Source organism: Aphelocoma coerulescens (assembly GCF_041296385.1).
Source record: "Aphelocoma coerulescens isolate FSJ_1873_10779 chromosome Z unlocalized genomic scaffold, UR_Acoe_1.0 ChrZ, whole genome shotgun sequence".
NCBI classification, from domain to species: Eukaryota; Metazoa; Chordata; class Aves; order Passeriformes; family Corvidae; genus Aphelocoma; species Aphelocoma coerulescens.
In genome coordinates this window covers 18,227,908-18,255,832 of record NW_027184085.1, presented here as the reverse complement: position 1 = coordinate 18,255,832, position 27,925 = coordinate 18,227,908, and the positions used below count along the sequence as shown (strand labels likewise).

Genomic DNA, 27,925 nt, shown 5'->3' with positions numbered 1-27,925 from the left:
ATATAAGTAATATAGTAATAGTAATATAATATAATATAATAGTAATATAAGTAATCACTAATAAAAAAACTTAGATATAGTCAAATATCAAAATAGTTACTTTTTCATGCCAATCACATCCTTATGGCTTTTACTGCTGGAAAATTATTCTTTTTTTGCAAAATTGAAATCAAGATTTTATTCCAAATCAGTTCAAGTCTAGAAGAGACCAGTGTTGACTTTGCTAGACTAATAAAAAGGTGAATAAGCATAGTAAACATAGAAACAGACTACACCTGTGTATAAATCATGGAATAAGGTAATCATTTGAGTCCTTTACCAAAGAAGAATGAGCCTACATTTTAATTTGCTTTGACAGGTCTTGCAGCTTGTAAAGCTTAATTTTCATTCATTTTCTCCAACATCTTTACTAAAGAAATCTATGAACTGCTTTCAACATATCGTATACTGGTGAGAATTCTGAGCACCAGAAGACTTTTGCCTTTACAAAAGCAAAAATCACCTGCAGGAAATAGAGCTGTGAAAGAGACCCATGCAATCTGTGGGGTGCTACAATAACATCCTCGCCCAACATGTACCTATAGTGCAACTTTACACTTCAAAACACTGCCTCATTTCTTCCTGGCTGACAGAAGCTAGCTAGAAGTCTGTCTGTGCCTGGGGAATAAGGTAGTTCCAGATAAGGAAGCTTTAGTCTGGAAGCCATAAAAGCAAACTTAAAATACTTCCTCTGTATAGGACAATGGGCCAGAGAAGACAGAGTCCAGATGTCCTTACTTTGCTCACCTCATGGAAATATAAACGACACTAAACTACACACTATTTAACACAAGCCTGTGTGTTCATCACCTTTCAGTAACTCATGGGATGAACAGTAGTACTTGAAACTCTTCCTTTAGAGCAGTGTGGGTTATTATTGCCCAGGGAAAAGAGCTGAAAATGTTCTTACAGCAGGGAGCTGCCCATACAAGTGGAGATAGTTGCGCTTTTCCAAGCCATCCCAGCACTTCTGGGATAACACAGTTCTCTGCTTTTTGGAGCCGAGTGCACTTTGAAAGTGCCTACTAGCTGTTAGTGCTCAAGAAAAGATTTTGTGGAGAAAGGACTGTATTATCAGCTTCTGCTTTGTGGTGTGAATACACCAGATCAATATTGAAACACCCTAGTTTGGTCTTTTGTTGCATTGTTTTCCAGATAAAAGTCAACTTCAGCAATTTATTATAAAAAATAAGATTGAAATGAAAAAAATCTGTGTCAGAAACTTTCCAGCAATACTTCATGAGTGGACTCTGGCAGACCCTAAGTGAAAACAGAACAATTTCAAGATTTGTTTAAATATATTTTACAAACATACTTTTACTTTATGAAGTTGAGTCCCATTTTTGGAAGTTGAATCTCAAGAAGATGCTGGTGTTCCGGACTCAGGAGAAAAACTAAGAACTAAGAAAGCAGTGAAAAATTATTTTTAAAGTGATGCAGTAGAGACTTACAAGGGAAATCAGCATGAGGGGAGTTAAATAAAGATCAATAACAGAAACACCAAACAAAGACAAGCTTCCAGCAACCATTCCCCAGTGATTTTAGTGTGTGAGATCTGCTTCATCCCAGTCACAGTGGGTGCTCAAAACTGCCTCATTCCACAGCTCTCACTCAACCCCCTCTGATTAATGGCATTTTCTGCTTCCCACAGGTCCCTGCAATATCTCCCACAGATCTATGCTCCCCACTCCACTGCAAGTGCTGTGGTCCTCGGCAAGAGTTTCTGCCCTTCAGCTGCTGCAGAAGATAGCTTGAGGAAAACTCTGAAGGATGTCTGATTGCATTCCAGTTCTTCTCTACAAAAAAATGTATCTACTCTTCAACATAGCTACTGCTCCGGACAGACATCTTTGCTTCTCCTTAGCTGACTTAGAGAACCGATTTCTTTTTTCAGACGCCTTCTTTAAAAACTTCCTTTCTGTTCATTTGGGATTTTGCCATCTTCTCCAAAAAGGAAACAGGGCCTCAGACCATTCACTTTCTCTGTCTGCACTCCCTCTTTGCTGAGTAGATCAGCATCACTCTTTGTAATCTTAACAAGAACCACAGTTTTGTCCCTCTCTTCCACAGTTCCCTTCTTCCTCCTGAGACATTTCAAATAAAACTGACAGCTGTAAGCTCTGAATAGATTTTCCTTGTATGACTTTATCAGGAAATATAAAACAAATTTGGCTTTAGCTCAAAGCTTACAGTTTAGATAGTCTCATAAAATAGCTTGTAACATATTCCAAACTTTTTTGAAAATATGAGCCCTGAGAGTTCTCCCTTATGGGAAAGCAAAATTGAAGACACCTAATTAACTATTTAAACTTTAAAACCTTAACTTAAATGTGAGAAAAAGATTAGTTTTTGGTTTTTTGATAGCCAACTGGATTGGAAGACCGGTTTACTATGGTAGACACTAAGAAAATCCCTTTAACAACCTCAGATAAACCCAGACTTTCCCTCTAGCCATTGTACCCTTGCTTTTGTTTATATATCTAAGCTGTGACTGCAGTAACTAACTCAGTAAAGAGTTTCCATGGAGACTGGAAAGTCATTTTAAACACCCATGACTTTCAGAATATAAATCTCTCTTAACAGATATTGTATGAGTTGCTAGAGGCAACATTTCCTAATCATTCTTAGTTACTTCTGTATATTTTGTAATCTACTCACTCAAATATGCATAGACAACACAACTCTGAGATTATAAAAACTGGATAAGCATTTGTATTTTAGCTGAACTACCAATGTTGATTTTCATTGATGTATGAAGAAAATGTCTTTAAATCTGCTTAGAATTATGACTTTAACTTCTATGCAAAGAATTGAGCATTTGTAGTTTGAAAGCTCAGAAAATATGTAGATTAAAAAGGCTGTACTAAATATGGAGAGAGGCTAAAATGGCTAACTTCAATTTGTGAGTCTAAAAATATAATACAGAAGTGATACTTGTTATTTCTCTCAACTTTACCACAGCTTAAATATACAATTTTAATCTATGAATTTCTTTTTCTTTTTTTTTTTTTTTTTTTTTTTTTTTGCAGGTCCAGGTTTCTTATCATTGAGTCTTAATGGTGTATTTGCTGATCACTCCAAGCAAGCAAAACCAAAAGGACTGATACTAAATATTACATCAAAGGAAGGTTTGCACTGCGTCCATTCTGGCTGGCTCATATTTTGTTCTCTCCCTTTCTCCCAGAGGCTGTAACACTCAGCTCTGTTATACTGAAAGAACTAATGCTAAATATTACATCAAAGGAGGGTTTGCATTCCCATCCATTCTGGCTGGCTCATATTTTTTGTTCTCTCCCTTTCTCCCACAGGCTGTAACAGTCAGTTCGGTTACTTCCTTGCTTGTAGCAAGTGAGCTGTAATACACAGGCTCCTCTCACTGACCAGTAAAAGAAACTGCTGGAGTCTTGTTCTTTCTTCAGAATTGTTTTGAAACAGAATTTACTTATTGTTTTTTCTCTGCTTTTACTTTCTTTAGTACACTTTGCCTGTGCTACTGTACACACATATCTAAGTAAGAATTTTATGTGTTCAGTTAGTATGGATTTGCTACAGAGTTTTTCCTTCCAGGAACAATAGGAAAAAACAAGCACCTCATGTGACAGATGCTAGTTTTCTTGCTTAGTGTACCTCTAAAAGGCCCATTTTAAAAAACAAGACTAGTGATGTCAAGCAGATATAAAAAACCTGAAGATGTCATGCAGATTAGTCTGCAAACTGGGCCTGAAATAAATTTTGTCAGTATTATGGTTTTTCAAGGGAGCCATTCCCTATAAATTGCCTTTTAATTGATATAACACTTTCTTTGCACTTGCTGTGAACAAAGCACTGTAAATAGAGTTGTATTGTATGAGTGGGAGAAGGCAATTGAAGATAAAACACATTGATTTATTCTTCCCCTTGGAGTTCCTCATGATGTGAACCTATGGCAGAGCACGTTTGCTACAAGCAGAGGGAAGTGAAGAGCTTAGGAAAGCCCTCCCTGCTGTGAACATTGGACAGCTACAACTTTTCTCGTGTTTTCATGTGGGGATCACCTTCTAGTTCGATTTTTTTTAATCCCAATGGTATCAAGAAAGAAGAAAGGATAAAGTCACTACTGTCCTTGGTAGAGTTAAAACTAACCTGCTACGCAGCAGCATCTGTTTTTCCACACTTTCCTTGCTATTTCCCAGAGTTGCGCACAGACCAACACCTTCTACTTCCCTCTCCCCAAGTTAATGGAACCACAGCTCTCTATCTCCAGCTGAAGCAAAGAGGTAGCAGCTGACAGTGGAAACTGTTCAGGGACATTACTAAGTCACTGATTGGACTCGTGTTGTTGGCTGGCAGCAGAGTTTTCATTTGGGAATGCTGAGTGACAGTGTAACTCTGTCAACACAGTTACAGGGAGATAAGAAGAGTGTATCCTCAGCCAATAAAAACTATTATTGCCACAAGATTGTATGACTTTTATTACTAACAAAAATAAACATTGATTATAACATACTAGGGTTTGTTTTTTTACTATTGACTATGTGTAACTATAAAATGGACAGACTTGCTAAATATTAGACTCAGTCTTTCATATACCTTCTTTAGCATACTGGTATATTTTACCATCCCTAAGTTTGTTTATCTTTCTCATTAACTCTAGCAGCGCACCACTAGCCACTAGAGGTATTTTCCACTTTAACCTTTTGAAAAATAAAAGCATTATCATAGTAAAAAACAGGCAAAACTGAAAATCTCATTAAGAATACCTTAGCATAATCTAATTAATGGATAGATGTTCAGCACAGCAGCATTTAGACACTTATCTGATCATCTGGTTTTCTTCTATCTACCTCAGTGTAACCCTCAGTGACCATATCTGAAGAAGAGCAGAATGTGCTACAGATTGGAAGACACCTCCTTTATTGAACACCAGTTCTCTGAATGGCCGAGTATTTACCCTGCCTCATCAGCTGCACAATGAATCTCCACTGTGAAATTTCCAGTCCAACAAAACAAGTTTATGGGGATAGTTAAGCCAGGGCTCTCCTCTTCCAGATGTAGGTAGGAGTGACACATAATTTGCTAGTTTGACATATTTTCCCAGATAAAAGATTCTTGTCATTTCATATAAGACATACTGCCACATGCTTATGACTGAGGAAAAAGGTCTTAGGAAAGGAGGGATTCAGCCTTCCTTACCACAGACCAGAAATAATAAGAAGAGATTGATCCCCAGAACTGCAGCCCTTATCTGCAGGGGTGGCAGCTGTAGAGAAGGTGCAGCCACACTCATGATGTAGCTGCCAGTCTGCAGCTGGTGCTAACAAGGAGGGTGCAGTGTGGTGGTAATAGCTCATGTCTAGTAATGGCCAACAGCTGTCCTAATCAAATAGCATGTCAGCTGATACATACAGATATAGAAAAATAAAAGGTTATTTTAGACAATTAGGTCCAGTGCAAGTTGAAAGTGACTTAATCCTGAATCATGTTACTGAGACTACCTCCACTGAGGAGCTGCACTTGCCAGTTGGTGACTGAGTAGGACCTGGGTGCATGATTCCTGTCAGTGACTTACTGACTGTACTGCCCAAGCTCAGATTAGAGGGAAAAGAAAGACACAAAGCACCCTGAGGGAACTCTGTCAGTATTTATTCCTTTTTCTTATTAGACTTCCCACTGGCAGCATTAGTAAGGTTTGATGCAGCTGAGGACAGCTGAATGGACACCTTGATACTGGGTGGCTGCCTAGAATCTAAGAAAATGTCACATCTACAGTGAAGGGCGTTCAAGGGAGAGATGTAAAACCTTCTGCAGAAGCCCTTAGTCCCCCAACAAAATGAATGAAAGGAGCAAGTGTGAGTAAGAGATAATAGGACCAAGAACCACATACAAAAAATTTCTGTTCCACAAACATGTTTCTTTCTATGGTTTAAAGACATAAAGATAGGCAAGAATGAAAAATGCCATGAAAACTTAACATCTATCTTTCCTGACTAACTGTATAATGAATTAATTATTTTTTGGACAGTAAACCTAAAAAAAAAAACATTTTCTCAGGAGTTTGTACTTTTAAGTCAAAGGTTTACTATTTTCTAGACACAAACCACTTTGATAAGGATTTGCCTAAATTCCTATTTGTAATGTGCATATTTAACTTTAGGGTTTAGTAGGAAGAAAAATATAAGTATCTTCATCAAAGCAATGTAGTTCAGGCTAGTGTGGTGCTTAATCCTGACATTAAATGCTATCAAGAAAAGCCTTTAGAAAAACACGTATATGTTTGTCTTTTTTCATGAAGAGCTGTCCTAAAGCCATGCATTGACCATGTCAGTGATAAGAGAGGGTAATATTTTATGGCAAGTACAAAACTTGGAGTCGGGCAGCTAGGAGGGTCAGCTGTGTCCTGGGGAGCATCAGGCACAGCATGGCCAGCCGGGCAAGGGAGGGGATTGTCCCCTCTGCTCTGCACTGGGGCGGCCTCACCTCGAGCCCTCAGGACCACAATATAAGAAAGATATCAAGCTATTAGAAAACATCCAGAGCACAGACAAGAGGATGGTGAAAGTCTGGAAGTGAAGCCATATGAGGAGCAGCTGAGGTCACTTGGTCTGTTCAGCCTAGAGAAGACTGAGGAGAGAACTCACTGTGGCCTTCAACATCCTCGTGAGGGGAAGTGGAGGGGCAGGCACTGATCTCTTCACTGCTGTCACCAGTGACAAGACCCGAGGAAAAATCCTGAAACTTACTCAGGGGAAGTTTAGTTTATCAGGAAAAGGTTAGCCACCCAGAGGGTGGTTGGGCACTGGGACAGACTCCCAGGGGAAGTGGTCACAGCACCAATCCTGATAGAATTTAGTAAGTGTTTGGACAATGCTCTCAGGCACAGAGTATTATTCTTGGGGTGTCCTGCACAGGGCCAGGAGTTGGATTTGATGATCCCGATTGGTCTCTTCCAACTCAACATATTCCATGATTCTATGACTTTATGAAATACTTTGGATAGCACCGAATATTTTTTGTTGGTCTATCATATGTGATCTTCTGAAAATTATAGACCTGTAAAAAACCAAAACGATCTATTTGCAACATTTTCTTTCCTTTCCATACTAAATACACGTTTCTTGTCTGTTTTAGGAGAACTCAATTGCAGTATATACTATTCCTCAAATATCCAGGGCTATGCCCTGCCCTTCAATTAGAAATTTGAGACATGGGGACTAAATGGAGATACCTTTTTTGGATATGTTGGGAGAAACATTGTGGAAGACATTGGAGTGGGTCTTAACACGGGAAAGCATGTAGGAAGTTTGAGCTAGCACCAATTTAGCATTTGTGAGACAAAGTTTGATGACAGATTTTTGAGGGAAAAGATAAGACGTCATCTCAGAGAACTGTTTCATGTGTGCAATTTCCTACAACAGGAATTCTGAGGCAAACTATGGGTGAAAAATGGCTAAGCAAACTGGCCTGGAATACACAGTTTTAAAACATATTTCTTCCACCAAGAATAATTTTTCACAAATGTTTCCATAAAATTTTTAAATTATAAAATTTCTTTTTTAGAAAAAATACCTATTTTGCCACTGGTTTCTGTCCTTCTTATAGTAATAATGAGTGAAGGTAAAAAGTGAAAAGAATTTCAGAGCTATTTTGTGCATTAAAAAGTACATTTCCAATAGTAAGCATTAAAAGAGAAAATGGTAAATTTCATGTAATTTCAAATCCTATCAATACATCAAACTGCAAAATACATTTTTTTCTTATATTTAAGCCCATAAATAACACCATTTCTCTTTCCCCTTATCCATGGTGCAGATGAAAGACTTAGAAAGAAATGGAAGCATAAAAACATACTGTGATAAATTTCACTCTTTTTTTTCACAGAATATAATTTGTGTATCTTTTGTTTTAAGTAGGAGAATGACTATCCACCAGCATGTAACTCCTCACTCCTCAGTGGCTGAAAACTATGAATATGTCAAAAGCAACCCAAGGGAACCTGCTTAAATATGTGTTGATATCTAGTACAAGTTATTTTATATATATATGTGTGTGTGTGTGTGTTTATAATATAATACAGCATAGGTTATATGTGCATTTAACACCAGCCTGGTCCACTGGAGTGTTTTTCCAGCTGTCTCTCAGCTGTGTGTCTGTGCTGAGGTTGCCGCCAGCCCCACGGCAGACACTCAGCTTGCGCACAGGTCACCAGTAGGCACAGTGCCGCTGTGTCCGGGCTCTGTCCCTGGGGACAGGGCTCCCGAGGACGCACGTGGGCGCTGACACACACGGCACGTGTCGGTCCTCCGTGCCGCAGGACCCCGTCAGCTGTGCTGCATGGCAGGTCATGTGCCTTGGCAAAGAGACATGGGGGCTAAATTCGCCTACGGGCACTTTCCAGATTTGTTCCCTGGTATACAGCAAATAATGGATTTTTCTTAAATGATAGAACTAGGTTCAGTATTGAGAGACAAAAGAAAAATAGCCCGTCTATAGATCAAACTTGAGTTATGCATGAATATTAGACTGAAATTTTAAATGTGAAAGAAAGGTATGAACATATGCCCTTTAGAAATGTGTCCAGCAGTGCTGACATTAACTGAATGGCTTAGGTTGCTTTGAGGACTTCTTACATTTACCCATAACATGCTAATGTCCTTTCCAGTTTGGGTTTTTCTTTTCCCTCAATGACAATTAAAAAATGACATCATATCTCCCATTATAAGACAAAACAGAATACATAAACCCCCCAGTTTCTAGGGCACTGTAGCTGTAGCTGCCAACTTTTAGTTCAGTTAAGGTGTTGAATGGACAGAAAAAGTTCAAAGAAATGGAAGAATTTTTTCCACTATGTTGTTGCAGAATGACAACTACTACTGACATATCTAGTAAATCCAGTAATGAAATGCCATGTTGAAGTGAAGATTTTAATGGTTTTCATGCCTTAAGTCTCAGTATTATCTTGAATTGATAGTAGCGTGGACACTTTTTAAGGTTCTGCTTTAAAACCATCTAAAATGATACCCTGAATAATTGAATCAAGACATGTATGTCCCAAGAACATCCCTTCCCTATATTTTTAGTAATGTCTAAAGTAATATTGCACAGCTCAGGATGTGCTCTGGTCTTATCTGCTGGGTGATGTTTCATTCCTATTGTCTTTGCCTAAACCCACTTCCCAGTAACTACCTCCCATGTGTTATAGGCACAGATGAAGAATGTACAATCAGTATTTAATTCAGTCTTTAATTTGAAATTAAAATAGTTTTCATGCTGTTCTGAGTATATTGGTTGGTACTAAATTCTGCAAATAATTTCTGTCTAAATACAGAAGTAAACAGAGTGTGATAAGAGTTCTTAAAATCACAAATTGTCTGCTGTGAACTGAGGCTCTGTCACCTCATGAAATAGGATCTTCTGACAGCTGATTTCTTCTCAAAGATGATGATCTTGAGCAGACTGGTGGGGGGAGAAGAAGGCAGTTAAAATGACACCTTAGAAAAAAGCAAAAAAGAAAAGGAAAGGAAGTGTCTTTCATGGAAGACCCTCTGAATTCTTTAAGAAGATGTGTAACCATAATCATTCCAACAGGGACATTAAAAAACATCCATCATGTAAGTTTTCACAAATGCTATATTTTTTTAAAGGGTGAAGGTAATCAATGTGTTTCCTAGCATACTGTCCTCCCTGCTCCCATAGACCTCAGCCAAAAATGCAGGAATAACTGCCTTTTTAGCCCTTGACAGGTTTACACAACACAGATCATCTAAGCTAAGGCTAAAAGCCTTAGACTCTTTCAACCTTCTGTGTTTCCCAATGAAGCAACCCTAAATCTGAGACTTCAGCAATGTGGAATTCTCAAATTTTGAATTCATGCACAAGGAAGTCTTCCACAGCAGTGTCTTCAGCAGTCACTTGACAGTGATAAAGATATTGCTGGACAAACATCTGTAGTTGGGACAATGTTTTCAGGTGCAGAGGAGCAACTTAAAGTGAGTGTAAAAAGCTGTATAACATGTGCTCTATCCCCATCCAGACTTCAGACCCAGAGAAGTGTCACACTAGGATTTCAGCCTGGAACATAAAACTTCAGCCTTCTAGATTATGTTTTAGATACCTGCTGTTTCTGACCTAGGTGAAGATATTGCATTAGAAACAGCATTGCTGAATATAAGGATATTTCAATTCGTTCCCATTCAGTCATTAGATGTCCAGAAAAGTATTCATAAAAACAGGTTTAACTTCAACTCAGAGGCATTTATTTCCGCGGAACTTCTAGAGAACTCAGCATATTGAGTTGAGACCACTTGCAAAGACAGTACAAAGCCTTCACCCTCTCCTTTCTACCATAAGGGACCACTGCCATAAAGGCTGAAACTTATGTGGACTGAAACACAAAGATGAAAAGGCATAATATGTCCTAGTGAAACATATAGAAGGAAAATGCTAACAAATATAGATGCTACAGGTGGTAGGATAAAACAGGAATTAATTCAAGCACTGTGACATTATAGCTGAACTGAAAAATACACATTGAAGTGGCATCGAGCCACTCTTAACATTTACCTATTTCCCCTTCAGATTTAATTAGAAGGAATTTCTAAAGAAAATAAATCCCACTAGGCCAGTTTCTTGAAACATGTGGATGCTATCTTAAGAATTCAGCTAAATGGAAAGTTTTGGTTACTTGGCTATACTCTTTTTCTAATTTAGAACTCAGGCAAGCAGAAAATGATGCCCTACAACTGATTCCTAGTTAAAGGAAATAAATAAATATTCCCCAAATCTTCATCCTTTAGGGTGGCATGACCAATGCGCATCAAGCTATTTCAAGGCACACATCTTGCAGCATTAGCTGCACTTCTGAAAGAAAAAGCCTCTTAGTAAAAGCAGCTTCAAACCCTGGGGAGAGCTCTATAGGAGAACTGCTGAGTCAAAGCATGTTTGATTTGCTGTTTTTGCTAGCAGACCGACTTTCAGCACAAATCCACTCTCTCTGAATTCTTGGCTACATATTACATATATAGGTGCTAACAGATTTAGATAAAATTATGTATACTGATCTTTTTAATGTAAAATGGTAATAGTCACATTGGCTAGAGAATTTCTCACAGCTGAATAGATTTATGCTGACTTAGATATGGCATCTAGAGATACAACTATTATTCATCTGTATCTGTAGTTAAAAAGGAGAAATGTCAGTCATATTTTAGGCCGAAAAAAATACCTTTTAATATAAAAAATCATCCCAACACACATTTTAAACGGAAGTCCTTTATCCAAATCTCAAAGATACTTGTAGGTTCATTGTTCTCACTGCAGTGCAGTTTCTAGATCAAGTCTTGTGATGTGATTTGAACTCAGATATGACCTGTGTGCATATATATGAAATGGCACTACTGCTTAGAGAGGCACATTTATCACAGAGAAAAGCACTTTAAGCCTCGAAAGGACTTAAAAGCTCCTGCTCTCTCCTGCCCTAACTTTCAGAAGACACAGATATCTGCACATAGCCATGCCTGCTTTTTTGCAGCATTGGTAATTGCCAGTTATCTTTAACTTTTCTCACACTCAGAAGCAAGCTGTAGTTTTTTAATTACTACCAAAATTGAAGCCAGGGCTGATCAAAATTAATTATGAGCTGTGAGATGGGAGTAATGAAAAAAAGGAGGAACAGCAGAGCAGCAATTGGGCTTATGACATTAAGAATACAAATAACAGGAAAATCTATGTCTCATCCTGACAAGTGAGACACTCAGCGTATCTATCATTCCTTTCATCATGCAGATGACTTCTCAGTAGCTCTCAACACATAATACTGCAACCCCTTCTTTCTACCAAATTTCTATCAGAGCTGTCGATGGTTTGTAAAACTTCTAGATAAAAATTACTGAAAAATCATATTTCATAATGAATCTATTTAAGAACTCCATAGCTTTTAAATATTTTTTTTGCTTTATTTTACAGTAACTTTTTTCTTTTTAACTAGTATGAAGCCTAGTTACTTTTTGCCAGGAGACAAAGAGTGCCAAACATAACAGATCTAGGAGACTGGAAAACAAACAGGTGGGAAAATTAATAGTAAGTACTCATATTTACACTTGCTATAAAAGAAGTCTTTGTGTTAGAGGAAGAGAGATAATACATGGCATGCCATCTGGTCTGCCTGGAGAAGGGACAATGAAATTTTCAGATCACAGCTGGTCCTAGACAAGACATTATCACCCAGTTAACCCAGTGTTAGAATAGAATCAGCCCATGGACAATGAAAAACAGGGCAAAGCAAGAAAGTGCTTCATCTGGCAAGGCCAGGAAGCAGTGCTGTTGGCAGTCACATCTGCAGGTTCAGCAGGGAGATTGGTGTATTCCTTGATTCCCTGTTTTTGTTAAACTTTCACAGCAGCATCTCTGAATTAACACTTTCAGCTACCTTCTGTTAGGTAGGAGATTCTGTCTCACACTGTTGAATAGAGCAGTACTCACAAATGTGTAACAGCAACTACTCACATGATGTTTCCAGCTTGTACAATATTGGCAAAACATCCCTCTGGCATAACAACTCATAGGGAGCAAAGGTTCCTTCCTCTTGGAGTATCAAGCAGAGTCTCCACTCGGATACAGTCAATTGTCCAAAGACAGTTACCCAGACTATAATAGTCATGCAAGCTTATTGATTCTCTCCTAAATGGAGGGAGTTGCTCACAAGAGCAATTTGGTGTGGAGTCATACAGATAACTTGATGGAGAAAAGAAGGGACACAGTCTGGAGTTGCCTCTTTCCCCTGGTGCTTACATGGGAAATGTCAGGCAACCCAAGATCCCATTTCATTTCAGCAGAGTCAAGCTAAGGTTTTCATTTATTATTTTCAGAGTGATAAATTACCAGTCTCAGCTAATACAGAGCAAGAAAAACTCCAGCTGTTGAGAGGGAAAGTGCTTCATGGGTTCTGTGACACTTTCTACCACCATAATAAGTCAAAGAGTGTGAAAGAGAGAAAATTCTTTTTCTTGGATGGTTTAATGCTACGCAACAATTTCTGTTAAAAACAGGCATCAGAGCATTACTACTCTTTAAGTGTGAGACATATTTCTGACCTTGTTTGTCCTGAAAGAAGTACTCAGTAGAGCATATAATAAAATAAATTTTAAAAAAGCCAAATAAATATACTGAACAAATCACACAAACTCTGAACAAAATTCTCTTTCAAACACAGCTGTCCTGTGGGAACTTGCATGCAAGAGAGGATGTGGAGCACACATGACAAATGTTGTTCATATCACTCAGAGAACTGCTGGAAGGCTCTTGGATATCAAAATAACTTGTAAAGGAAAAAGAAAGTCACTGAGGGAAACTCTGGCTTTACTTTTAGGTTAGCTTTACTTAAAAAAGCTTTGGATTGTCTGGATGCTGACTGACATGTGTGATTAAAATGATGTCTCCACTTTTATGGAGACATCTGGACATTCACATAACTCCAGGTAATATAAGTTCCAGCCATTCTAGGTTCTGCTATTCTAATAAAGTTTGCTTAACTTAACACTTGATTCACAGAACTGACATAACAATGTATATTGGGCTATGGTTAAAAGCAACATGATGAAAAATTAAATTCACAAATGACTCTCAAACATGGTATCTCATTTTTTTCCATAAAGTATGGAAACAGCTTCTGATATCTTAGCAGTGAGTCTCCACATTAGCATGTTGCGGGATTTAGTAGTATCAATAAGGTACATGAACTGAAATTACAGAAAACACAATGGTTACCATTAATTATATACAAAACATTTTAAAATATTCATTGACTTTCCCAACTGAAAAAAAACCCACAACTATATATTTGGATATAGGAATGCTTGAGCATTGCATTTGGAAATAAGTTTTCCAAAACAATTTACATTGTCACAGCAGATAAGTAATATCACACATATTCTCTGATATTTAACATTAATTCCAATTTTTACTTACCAATCCTGCACAGCATTGAAAGAGTCTTCATTTGTGATGTCATACATTAAAATGAAGCCCATTGCACCCCGGTAGTAAGCTGTGGTAATTGTTCTGTATCTCTCCTGGCCTGCTGTGTCCTGAAACAATAACAAAAAAAAATTTTTACATTGCAAATAAATTGAAAACTTTTTTGTTGTTGTTGTTGTTTTTGTTTTTATAGAAAGCAAACTCTGACAAGAGTTATTGTACAGGTCTGCAATCCTGAGAATAAGCAGAAAAAGGAGAACTCTGCATCGGATCACAATAGGAGGGACATATCAATTCTGTCATGAGGGGAGAGTGGAGAGGAGCAGAAAGGCATGGCCCCCGTCAGTCCATATATCCCGAGTTGTTAGGGATTTATTTTATTCAGTCTGAGAGCTGGGTAAGAACCTTCTCTTGTGCTCCTGCCTTGTACCTTCCCACTGTGACAGAGGTAAAATCTGGATAAAATGCTGGAACAAAACAGCATCCTTAGGACCTTCATTACGAGAACAGGATGGTTCCTGAAGCCAGGAAACATATTGACCAAAAAGGCAATGTCTAATTGTTCTGTTCTTGTGATTTTAAGCCATTTGTGCTCCTGTCAATGAGCACCACACAGCTTTTTGCTGACAAAAAAGAAAAAAAAAAAGAAAAAAAAAAAAAAAAAAAAAAAGAAGAAGAAAAGACTGTATGGCAGTGCTCTTAAAATGAGGATGATATCCAGAAAAAAAAAAAAAAAAGAAATTTGCCTTTTGTCCCTTACCTCAAACCAGTTACCTCTCTCATCTTAACCAACTGCCTTTAAAGTACGAAATGTAGAAATTTAAGTCTTATCTCCACTCCTTGCTTTGCTTATTTCCATTTAAAACTTTTCAGGGTAGGGACTATGTGTTAATACATTTATATGCAACATCTAGCATAGTGTTTAGTCTAGAGAAAAGAAGACTGGAAGTGGATCTCATCAATACATATAAATATTTCAAGGGCAGGTGCCAAGAGGATGATGCCAGACTTTTCTGTGGTGCCCAGTGACAGGACAAGGAACAATGGCTGTAAACTAAAACTGAAAAAGTTTAACCTTCACATGAGGAAGACCTTCTTTATGTTGAGGGTGGCACAGCCCTGGAAGAGGCTGTCCAGGGAGGTTGTGGAGTCCCCCTCCCTTGAGACACTTAACATCCACCTGGATGTGCTCCTGTGTCACCTGCTCTGGGTGGCCCTGCCTTGGCAGGGGTTTGGACTGGATGATCTCCAGAGACCCCTTCTAAGCCTAACTATTCAACCACCTATGCCTGCACGAAATTTGAGACACAACAGCAATAAATGAAATACAGGAAATGCATAATTATTTCATGTTCCAATATACCTATTTAATATTTTTAAGACATTAATATTAATAGCTTTAGGTGAGATATATGTCAGTGCAATCCTGTAACTAATAGATCATCTGTGCATATTTAATTTCAACAAACTTTTAAAATTAATATAATTATTTCCATTTTTTTTAATAGCTAGGAAATAGATTACTTTACTAAACAGGTAAATCTATTTAATTTACCTCCCTACAGAGAAAGAAGAATAACCAGTAACAAACATATTTGGTATGTTTTCTGAAATAGTTTCTAGGCTAGAAGTACTCTCTTGTGAACAAAAGAAAAATAGATTAAGTGGGCCTCCATTTTTGCATATACATCACTCATGCCATAAACTAATAAGAAAAGGAGATTCTACATGCAACAGAGAACACTTCAGAATTAAAAAAATATCCAAGGTCATTACTGAAACTAAAGAATATGAGGTAAAAGATATGATTCCTGTTAATTCTGGATTACAGCAGCTGCTGCTTTGATAGAGTTTCAGTGATTCAAGATGGAAAGCTAAAGCAGTAGTTAGACTTTAGCAGATCTCACAGGAAGTTAGGTTATGTCTTTGTGGGAAAGGCCAGACAGACCTAAACTTTTTCTGCTTATGCTTTGAACTGGCTGAGCTTCTACCAGCTGTTGTCAGGAGCTTGGATAGCTGCTCCCAGATTTCCTGAATAAGGTATTAAGATGTGTCCTAAGCCTGTGCATATTTCATTTATGAAAAAAAAGCTTTACTTGCACATTTTTGTTTGTTAGTTTGGGTTTTGGGCTTGTGGGAGGTTTTGTTGCTGTTTTAGGGGTTTTTGTCTGCTTGTTTTTGATTTTTTGTTGCTGGCTTCATTTATTTGATTTGTTATTAGACAAACATCTGGGAGGGACACAAGCAAAATATGGCCTACAGAAAGTATTCAGCCTTTCTGTACAGAAGAGAGATTTTCAAACAAATTTCATTAATGTCTATTTGCTTGTTTTTTAGTTAGAGACATGTTTGATTAGTATGTATGATAGTATAACAAGCAGGAGGCCAGTGCTACTGAAGACAATCTTATTTTGCTCTGGGTGGTTTCCACTGAAGCCTGCCTGCAGGTAAGAGTGAACAGCCCTAGCAATAAAGCCGTTAGTCAATAATGCTTTGTATCCAAGACACCAACTCTTTTCTGTGTAGTGTAAAGCTAGATAGGGTGGGCTTAGGAACTCTTGATTATAAAAATAAATAATGAGAATAAAAAATTAGTTTAAAGGACAACAAATCAAGATCAAAGTTGTTAAATGATATTACCCAAAGGGGCACGAAGCTGCAGATAAAGATCAAACAGTGATTTTGGGACAGAAGATGCTCATCTGGATGCAAGCATTTGATTTGTGTCAGTCTGGGAAGAAACTAGGTATTTGGGGCAGTTCTCAAATTCTAATTCATAATTCTAAATTCATAGCTAATGCCATGTTAACAGGATGATAAAGAAAGAAGATTTTCTAAAGGGATACTTCAGTATGTATGACATAGACAGATGACCTTTAATAAAGTGGAGTATATTAGTTCCAAATATAGATAATCACATTCCTGTTGGTATTAGTTTATATGCACTTGCCATGAGGAAGCAATTAAAATTTTAATAGTTCTAATGCAAAATTTATGTAGTAAAGTGTTTATTATCATGTAACAAATGGACACAAATATAAGTAACCGATGTGTTACTTATATATAACACCAATGTGTTACTTAACCTTTGTGTTCCACACATTCATAAGCATGTTTTTTGTATTCAGACAAGAATATATTTTTAAGTGTCCTAAGGATAGCTCCTTCTATATGACCATTAAGGAACTTAAATACCATTTGAGAGAAGAGATAGCACACTACAAAAATCACAAGCTTTAATATTAAATATTGTATTTTATTGCAATTATTTCATTTATTTGAAACAGATAATACAACTATGCACGTGGTCTTTTTGTTTATTAGCTTTTATTCTTATGGAAGAACTAAGCAGAAAACTGATTTCTATATTTTATCATATTTATAGTTGTAAATCACTATGATTGTATCCTCAAGTACTGTTACATACTTGTACTTGAAGAAAACTATTTCCAGTTCAGGTAGGGCTACTGTCTGCTGTTATGTTATCTTAATCTATTTTGCAAGACCACAGAATGAATCTGATGACTGTCTTCTTAGATTTAAATTCTGATATATAACATCTGTATTTGCACTGACTGATGTTTATTTACAAGAAAACGAAACAAAATAAGCCCAAGGAAGAATAAAATTTGGCCTGCTATTGACTAGCATTTTAAGCAAGGCAGTTCATTTTTATCTTTGATGGGCAGAAAACAAGACACATAGATCACGTTGGAGACTTCATTCATGTAGTTAATGTCTGGTAAGAACAGATGATTGTTAAACAAGTAGAGTGAAAATGCAGAGGTGAGGGAATGCTTTTTGAAAACTACCACACACAGAAGACAAAAAGAGGTATTTTACAAATCTTAGACAAAACACACACACCAAAAAAAAATATCATCAGCTACAAGAAATATTTTCAAATATTACATTCACTTTCATAAATTCAATTTTTAATACAGCTACACTATTCCATTAGCTTCTGGTTAGCTGATCTTATCTTTGTGAATCTTTTTTAGCAGGCATCAGATTTTAATTATTAAATCACATTATTATAAGGTTTAGTGGTTACAGTACTGAAGAAATTGTTCATTTTCTAAGCATTGCATACAGCACACTGGCTAATAGCCCACCCCCCTGAGTATTTGGAAGACTCTTGATACTTGCACAGATTTCCTTTCTGTGTTTTGATGCCTCTAGTATGCTTTGTTGGCCTTCTTTTCTTAACTGATTTTTTTCATGTAAAATAGAAATTAGTTATCTGCAAACATTTTCATGCTCCAGATCCTGATATGTAGGATTTCATACTAGAAAAATTCATTGCTTTTTGTGATCAATTCAATAGCTAAAAGGACCAGTAAAGTTTTTCCACCAGTAAAGATCTTGAATAGGGCACATACATCTGTAGACAGGGAAAGAAGAATGGCCAACTCTCCTTTATCAGATATGCATTAAATGGTAGAGAGATAAGTAATTCTAGATTACCTTGGGTTTTCATTTGAGTTAAATTTATAACTGTGAAATTTGACATACAATAGAACAATAAAGCAAAAATATGTTAGTTGTTTTTACAGTAACTACCTGAATCAGTGCTTTTCTTGTGTTCCTCCCTTTAATAATGTTACAGAAAATTTCCTACACATTCTCATCATTACTGTGGAACTCCTATATCATTGGAGGCTTTAGTGTATGGGGAATGCACCAGCTGCTGACAACAATGTTCCCAGAGGAATGGAGAGATACCATGTAATAGCCATCTGTGAAAGTAGAAACACTTAAGGATAGGAAGCTAGCTGACTCAAGAGGAATCATGTGTTTCACATGAAGTTAAGAGTTTAGGGGGTGGAAAGTCTCAATATACAAACCAAGGTTCTGACAGTAATCCTGGACATACTATTTAGTGTCCTACTTGCAAAGTACAGTTATCTAACTCAACAGAAGTAAACCCCTCCAACTGTCAAGTCCTACTACGATGGACTTCATCAAGAATGTCTCATACCAGCCTAGACTACACCAGTGTTTTTGCAATGGGTTAAACCAGGCACTTGAATTCATTTGCTGTGTGCCCTCCCTCTCACCCTCGCCTAGCATTGCACCACTGACAGGAACAATACTTTATGCAAATAACTTGCAAGTGGAGTTGCTCATTATTAACACAGACAGTTCTGAAGGTGAAAACAAACAGCATTTGGCAGCAAGAACTTTTAATGAGCCTGTCATGAGAGAGTTCAGCCTGCAAAACACAAATTTATTTTTTAGCATGCTTGAGTGACTCCATGTCTCTGCATTTCTGTTCTGTATGCCAACATCTTTTTTAGATCCACTTCCTCACTACAAGTTTTACTCATATAGAAATACTGCTTGTGCTATGTTCCATAAACCTGGCAAGAGTAGAGGAGGATTTCTTGGATGGTGTTTACACCTCTGCTTCATATCCATAACATTTGAAGGCAAGGCAAATAGAAAGATAAAATTAGAAATGTGAGTTGGGTGAATCCTCACTTTGCAGGCCAAATTTTTCTGTTAAGGTAAACAAAACTGGCACAGCAATCAAGAACCGCAGCTCCTTAATGAGTTTTTCTTTCCTGTTGTTGCAACCCAAAGGTTATTTATATACTCAATCAAAGAGACTCTGTATTACTCTGTTTTTTCTGCTTTCTCCTCAGGTATCTCTGGGGTGTCAGGAAAAAAAAGGATAAAAATAAAAGTATGACAAACCATAACCTCCCCAAACCAACCAACCAGCCAACCAACCAACCACCACAAAAAACACCCCAAAACCCAAACATTCACCCCTGTCAGAACTAACAAACAAAAACCCAAGAAAACCCAAAAGAGTTATTCAAGCACGGGCAAGGGATAACCTCTGCAAAAGAACTCTTGAGATGAGGAGTAAACCTACCTGAAGCCTGCTGCTAACCACTCAGGGAAGAGCAGCTGTGGGTTTGTTTCAGAAGCAACTGGGCAGGGCACAGAAAAAGAGGACAGGAAGAAAAGCTGCTGGAGCAGGAGGAGCTGTTTATCTCAGGAGCACTGTTTCTCAACAAACAGCACTTTCAACAGAAAGTGTTAGGCACATAGAAACACAGACAGATGAGTACTTACAACAAGGAGAAGAAAATACAGTTCAAACCACTTTTTTTAGCTAATGTATGCACAAAAGATGTAACACAGTGTATTGCCAACTCAGTCTTTGCTTATGTACCTATTTCCTCCCAGCAGCTCTTTTCAAATTTCTCATGGCTTTGGTTTCCCTGGAAGTCTGTCTTTTATTCTTTTATATTCATATGTGTATATGTATATACATATATACACTTATTTATACACATAAAAATATATGTGTGTATCTGTGAATGCATACATGTGTTTGTAGGGGAAAAAAAAATATATATACACATATATACATATATAGGGTCATTTGGAGCATGAAAAGCCAGCTACTGGGCTTGCCAATACATACCAGCTAACCCTATGTGCTAGTCCTTAGAACTCACCTCAAAATCAGAGCTGACAGTTAATTCCTCATACAGGAGGGGTGCAGGAACATGGCAGGGCTAGCTGCAAATATCTGGGGTCAGAGCAGTGGGGAGAGGCATTATTCCAAACGTGGACGAAAAAAGGGGGTTGTGGGGGGCTGTCCTGGCAGGCCAAAGGTACAGCAGAGCCTGCACTAAGAGATTAGAAAGGTCCAGGCTGGCATTAGAAAAGTATTTTACTGCCAGATTAACTTTCCATCACTCCAACTATGGAGTTGCTGATTGTGCCTGAAATTAATACAATTTTAAATTTTCTGCTTTTTCCCTTTCCTGTTCTTTCTTCTCTCTCCTTTATTTTTAAGACTCACATAAAATGTCCATTCTCAGCAGTTCAGCTATCATGCCTTCCTAAAGCACAAAATTTAGGAAAGCTGGGTAGCAATGTCCTTTCTAGTCCAGCATAACTTGACTAGAATTGGGATCCATGGATAGCCATGGAAAAGTTTGACCAGCCGTTTTGATAACAGTTCTATGTTAGTGGCTCATTTCACAGAAAAAAAATGCATAATAGTGTCATCGTGTTAAAATATTATGCAAATCCTTGTCCACAGATTAGATAACAGTACCTCTTGGCTATTGAGAGCTATGAAAATAATTCTTTCCTCATGACAACAGCGAGCTTGGCACATTTTGTTCTGGGTCTTTTTTGGAAGCACAGTCTTACAACACTCCAACTCTAAGAGAAAAACAACCTCATAGCAAAAAGGACATTTTAAAACTATAAACCAAGCACTCTTGCCAGAAACTCTCTCCCCACATCTACTTTTTCTTGTGATAAACCTCTGTGTTTAAATCTGCGGTGAAGTTTCTCTCATTTGGAACAAATTACAGACACATTCCTATTAAATACTAATAACCTTCCAAACCTCCCCAGGAGTAAATGAATGCATTTCTAGTCAGAATATTAAGTTTAAAAAAACATGTTTAAAGGCTCACTGAAATGACTATGAACTTGTACTTTTCCCATCTTTTTTTTTTAAATTTAAAACCTATAAAAAGGAAAGAAGACAACTTGCAACACAGAAGCAGACACATTTTACCTACTTTAATCAAGAAACTATAAATTCAATATTTGTGGAAGGGTTCAGGCATGACAGAAGTCCAATCCCATCCAGAACTTAGATGAGGGCTGATAATAGGCAGAGCTTTGTGCTTTAGAATGCCTACTGAATAAAAGTACTGGGCTAAAGTGTGGTCAGTGCTACAATAGCTTCTTTCTACCTTGGTAACATAATGCTGCTTCAGAGCTGTCTGGAAGATTCCTTGTAGGAGGACCTATAGGCAACTTCTGTATGCTTTTTCTGTCTGTGGCAGCCATTGCTTTTTGGGGCAGGCATCAAAAATACCTAAAGAAATTCTGGAAGCTCTTTGTTTATCATAACTTAGGCAGGTATTTTATATTCTAAGGTTCAACTGAAAAAGCACTTGGTATTTTCTGGAGAGCTTCACTAGTGATGTATCAAAGGCAGAGAATGCACCATTCTCTCTCCACCAACAACACAGCTCCTGGGACTGTTTCCCTCCACTGACACAGGAAATATTTTCATCCAAAACTATAGGCCATTGTGTTCTTTTGCTTGTCAATAAATACCTCTGAACTATGGCTGTGTATCAAAAGTCATGCTTAGAACATTTCTCCAATGTCCTGGTATTTGATGAGAGACAAGTAATTGAAGAGAGCACAGGTTATTGAGACAAGAAAATATTTATTTACCATGAAAATGTATCAGCAGCTGACAGTGTTTAATCCACACCCACCAATCATGTCCATTATTTGATTATGGTTTAAAACAGTAAATTATTAAAGAGTGAGTTGTAAAAAGAAATTAAATATGTCATGTGTGATTAATCTACGAATCTTGCATTATTTCAAGTACAGTGCCTTATGTTTGCATTCTCTTTGTGGGAAATTCTGGCATAAAGTGGCATAATTAGATCAGATATCATCTAAATTGCTGTTTAATTTGGCCCCTGGTCTCTCTTTTTCTTTTAGGTCAGACTGTTTGAGAGCTCTGTGCCTAGCATATGTATAAGCATATTTAGCAATTGTAATGACTTTGTAATTTTAAAATCAAACTTGGGAGAAAAACAGTCTTACCAGAAAGTGTAACTGCCAAGCCTAGGAGGGGAAAGAATGGAAAGTGAAAGGGAAAAGAAAAAGGAGAGGCAGAGGCAAAGGCAAAGGCAAAGGCAAAGGCAAAGGCAAAGGCAAAGGCAAAGGCAAAGGCAAAGGCAAAGGCAAAGGCAAAGGCAAAGGGAATTTCATTTGGAAGGGACTCTCCCATGAAAATTTCAGTTGGAAGAGACTGTCCAACTGTCTGACCACTTCAGGGCTAACCAAAAGCTACAGCATGTTTTCATGGGCATTGTCCAAATGTCTCTTAAACACTGACAGGTTTAGGGGTATGGACCTCCTCTCTAGGAGAGGAAGAAATACTCAAGAGTTTCTTCAACAAATAGAATAATAAGCGAAGCAAAGAACAGGTATCAAAAGATGAAGGTTATTAACAGGGAATTTTTCCTCCTATATTTATATTTCAAAAAGCATGAGGCAAACAAAACATCAGCAAGACTTCTACACTTCAAAGAATAGCTTTTGAAGTTTTAGAAGTGTCCATGTGTAGATACAAAAATGCTGCGAGCAAGGATTTTCTTGCTATTTTCTAAGTCCGTGAGAGACTTTTCTCTCACGCAGAAGAAGTAGCAGGGAATGTAAACAACCAAGCCACCTGCAACCTTGAAAAGTCTTGTTTATGGTAGAGTAGAAAAATATTTTACAATGGATGTTTTAGGATTTTAGCCAATCACCCCCAAGGGGTGGCTGGTCCTTTGTCCAATTAGACTATGAAGAAAAAAAGTCTACAAAAGAGTTTGTAAAATAATTAAATAAATCAATCTTGCTGCACAATTCCTGCCTACTGGATCTTCTCTCCTCCTCCTCCCTATGGCTGCGGGACACGGTGCTATACCGTAGGAACCAGGCCGGCGGTAATATTTGGTGACCCCGATGTGATCTGCACACTGCGATGTGTCCTCCTGCTGCGAGCCAAGCCAAATTCCTCTAGAGGTACGCTGTTCCCCTTCCCCCCTGGGACCGGGAGGTCCGACAGGACTGAGAAATGGCGAACAGCAGCTCACAAACCGACGCTGTGGTACTGGTCTGGAAAGGTGTGTTTAGTATAATGCACACCTCCATTCCTGAAAACTCACTTTGGGAATTATTAGACTGGGCTACCTTAAAAGGGATTTCCATGGACAGAGATACTGCCCTGGACTTTGTCTTATGGCAGGAACTCGGCTGTGCTGTCCAACACAAGCTCCCGACTGGGGAGCCAGCAGCGTTAGAAATATACAAAACCTGGCGTTTCTTATTTATCCTGCTGACAGACCTTGACTGTGACAGCAGGGCTGGCTCGCCTAGTTCGGTGATGAGTGATGGAGAAATGTCCGGGGGGGACCCCGCTGACCGGGCTTCCGGGGCAAATGATGGTGGATTTGGAAAAACCCCCCGGCTCTACAGGCAGAGCCTGTGCCAGCTCACCCTGCACAATCGCAGGACTCCGCGGCCCCCAGGGACCCCGCGCCGGCAGAGGCGGGGGTGTCAGGGCTGCAGGAGGGCACACAGTCTGCCTTGCCACTCAGCTCGGCGGCAGCCACGGCTTATCCAGGGCCGCGAATTAGCGGCTTAGCAAACTGGACCCCCAGGGTGGCTCCTAGCCCGGTTGTGTATGCATCTGGGTCTAACTTCTTAGCGGGCGCAGCACTGGGCATGCCTGCACCTAGACTGCCTGGGTGTGGTCCGCTGCCCTCCCTGGTGCTGGACTGTTCTGCGCAGTCACAGAACCGAGCCATCGACCTTTTAATACAGCATCTGCCCTTGCTGACAGAATTACTGAACCTATCCCAAAGGCTGGAGGACCTGTTCAGCTTGCTACTGCAGCGGATGCCAGAGGCACCCTGCTGTGGGGGGCGCGCCGAGCCCGCGCCGCCAGCGACACCCCCGCTGCCTGCGGAAGCTGCGGCTCCAAACCAGGAAGCGGTGCGGCCAGCGGCGAACCCGGAAGTGGCGCTGCCACAGGAAAACCCGGAAGCGGTGGCAGCTGCTCCGCAGCGGCCAGGGGCAGCAGCACCGCGCGCGGCGGGGAGCGTAAAACAGGAGCAGAGACGACCGTGATGCCGAGCGCGGCTGTGGTGCAAGAGACAAGTGCAGCGCCGAGCATGGCTGTAGCCCCAGAGATGGCGGAAGGAGCTCCAGTACCGGCTTGGTCAGGACTGGCCGAGACAGCACCCTGTAAAGAAGCTGCTGTCCAAACTGCAGCGCAGCCAGCTGTAGTCTGTACTGCCTGTTCTGCCTCTACTGAACTTAGCCAAAGTGCCCCTCCCCGTCCATTTCTGTTCACTCCCAGCACCTCAGAGTTGCCTTTGCCTGATGATTCATCGTCAGGCAGTGAGGCAGATGAGGTTCTGGCCCCAGGTCGTCAGGCGGCTGTAGCCGCGTGGCGAAGAAAAAGGCTGTGCCAGTCTCTCCCCGGGACCTTTCAGGACTGCACGGTAACAGTGCGTCCGACCCACTACAGCCGCTTCTTAGAGTGAGTTAAGGTGTGAGCATTGGAGGAGGGTGACTGGAGGTTATGGGAAACACTTGGAATGCCAAATAGATCTGAGGATTCTGGAGGTAACCAGGGAGCTGTTACACTCCATCCACATGCTGTGCCAGAAGTTCAGGATGGTAGGGATTCCCCAAATGGGGAGATCCAAGCTTTCCCAGTGTATAAGGCTCTCCCAGATTCAGGGGAGCATGACAAGCATGAGGCAATTGCTTGGAAGGTTGCCCAGGACCTCCAATCCAAGGTGGCACAACATGGGCTAGGTTCTGCTGAGGTTATGCAGAAAATAAGGGTGATAAATACAGACTTGCTTGCTCCATTTGATATTAGACACTTAGGTCAAATTCTATTTCAACCTATACAATTTACAGTTTTTGAGAAAACCTGGAGAAAGCTGGCCAACAAGGCTGCATTAGGGAATATGCAGCTCCCTGCTGACGATCCTAGACAGACAGCAGGAGTGGATGCTTTGACGGGGACTGGGCCCTTCTCTGATCCCAGCCTACAGGGTACTTTGTCCTCTAGTGTCCTGCAGCAAGCTCAAGAGGTTGGCATGGCTGCCCTGTTGAAAACCATAGAGATATCTGCACCCAGAAAGCGATATACTGAAATAGTTCAAGGCAAATCAGAGTCATTGCTCTCTTTTGTAGAGAAAGTCGCTGCTTCTCTTGAGAAGCAGGTTGAGGATGACAGGTTAAGACAGTTCTTGTTAAGGCAGTTAGTGAGAGATAACGCAAATGAAGAGTGCAGAAAAATCATAGATGCCTTACCAGAGGATCCTGAGGTAACAGACATGGTCGAAGCCTGCGCTAAGGTGGGATCTGGGAACCAGAAAAGGTCTGCTTTGGCTGCTTTCCTGCAGCCTGTTCACGCATCTTCTGATAGTGAACCAAAGACACCAAAACAGGTGAAAAAACAGAAGCGGCCTAAGCCGAGCCAAAAAGAAAACACACCGATCCCCCAGTGCAAGAGGTGTGGCAGGCCAGGGCATTGCTCAGACTATTGTACATCTCTGACTCATGCTGATGGTTGGCCTTTGTTGGGAAACTTCTGCTGAGGTGCAAGGAGGGGGAATTGCTCTCCGATGCAGTCGCTCCCCCAGAGAATGGCACAGGTACAGGCACAGGCCTACCCAGCCACCCTAGAGACGGCACCCAGGGATCAGACGGCACCCAGGGATCAGACGGCACCCACGGATCAGACGGGTTTGACGTCCACACCGCAGCCGCAGTCGTCTTAGACTCTAGCGGTATTTACAAGGTTCCCTTGGATGCATATGGACCCTTAGCCCAGGGATCCAGTGCGACGCTGGCAGAAAAACCTGACGTTGCCCATCAAGGAATCTTGGTGCACTCAGGAGTTATTGATGCTGACTTTAAAGGTCAGATTCACACTATGGTCTCCACGCAAAAACCCCCTGTAAGTATTCCTGAAAAGACCTGCCTTGCTAAATTAGTGCCTTTTAAATTTTGTCTCCCCAGGATGGAACAACAAACTCATGAAGATAACAGCAGTGGATCTACGGGACTTCCACAGGCCTTCTGGACTGCAGACATCTCTGACCAAAGGCCACAGATGACATGTACCCTGATCCTGCCAAACGCCCGTCCACCCCGGATTCAGCTTCGAGGTTTGATTGATACGGGTGCTGATGTAACCATCATCTCCTTCTCTGCATGGCCTCCCGCATGGCCTTTAGCCCCGGTGGGATCGGCCATCGCAGGAGTAGGAGGAACCACACAGAGCTATTTAAGCGAACGGCCTGTGGTGGTGTGGGACCCAGAGGGACTCACAGCTATGATTAGGCCTTATGTTGCTACCACTTCCCTTAACCTTTGGGGACGGGACGTGTTGGCAGCTTGGGGAGTACGGATTGGGACAAATTTTTAGCAGGGGTCACTGTGTGTAAGGGTGCACAGTATCCTACACTGCCTTTGTGCTGGTTCCTTAACCCACCAATCCAAGTAAGACTCTGCTTAGTTAGTTGAATTAAGGGCTGTTATCATGGCTTTTCAATGATTCTCACAGGAACCTTTGAATTTGGTTACTGAGGCCGACTAGCAAAAGCTTTGTATACAATTAATCACCTTACAGTACCACAAAATTCAAATAATCCTGTTATTCTGAATCATTTTCTCTCATTGCAGTCTGCAGGTGAGACACAACTGCCCCGGGCAAAAGTCTGGGTGTGGAATTTACTCACTAACCAGTGGGAAGGCCCTCATGAGGCTCATCGTTTGGGGTCGTGGGTATGCTTGCATTTCCACAGATACTGGGGTACGGTGGCTACCTTCAAAATGTGTTCGCCCTGACCTGCGGCACCAGAGGCAGAACAGGCAACCTCCAAATGATGACCAGAATGCCAACCATCCAAATGGCGACCAGAATGGGGATCATCAGCCTAATGACTCTTCTGATGATGACCAAGATGTCAACCATCAGGCAGATGGCCCTTCCACAAGCAGAGACTGGGATGGTCCTTCCACAAGCAGAGACTGAATTTTAAATTTCTTGTAATGGAGTCAGATAGTTAAAGCCTTAAGGACATATTTAGAATTAATAACTGATGTAGATTTCTATTTAGGATTAATAGTAGAGTTGTTACCTTATAAAACACAAAGGGGGAATTGTAGATACAAAAATGCTGCTAGCAAGGATTTTCTTGCTATTTTCTAAGTCCGTGAGAGACTTTTCTCTCACGCAGAAGAAGTAGCAGGGAATGTAAACAACCAAGCCACCTGCAACCTTGAAAAGTCTTGGTACAGTAGAAAAATATTTTGACAATGGATGTTTTAGGATTTTAGCCAATCA

At 39.9% G+C, this 27,925-nt stretch overlaps 1 protein-coding gene across 1 annotated transcript in view; it reads right to left on the bottom strand.

Moving 5' to 3' along the window:
- The window catches only part of RAB3C (RAB3C, member RAS oncogene family), a 129,016-nt gene that overhangs the window by 48,944 nt on the left and 52,147 nt on the right, over positions 1 to 27,925 (bottom strand). Inside the window, exon 3 of the mRNA XM_069002042.1 lies at positions 13,981 to 14,099. Coding sequence (XP_068858143.1) covers positions 13,981 to 14,099 — 119 coding nt within the window. The remainder of the gene's footprint in view (positions 1 to 13,980; positions 14,100 to 27,925) is intronic.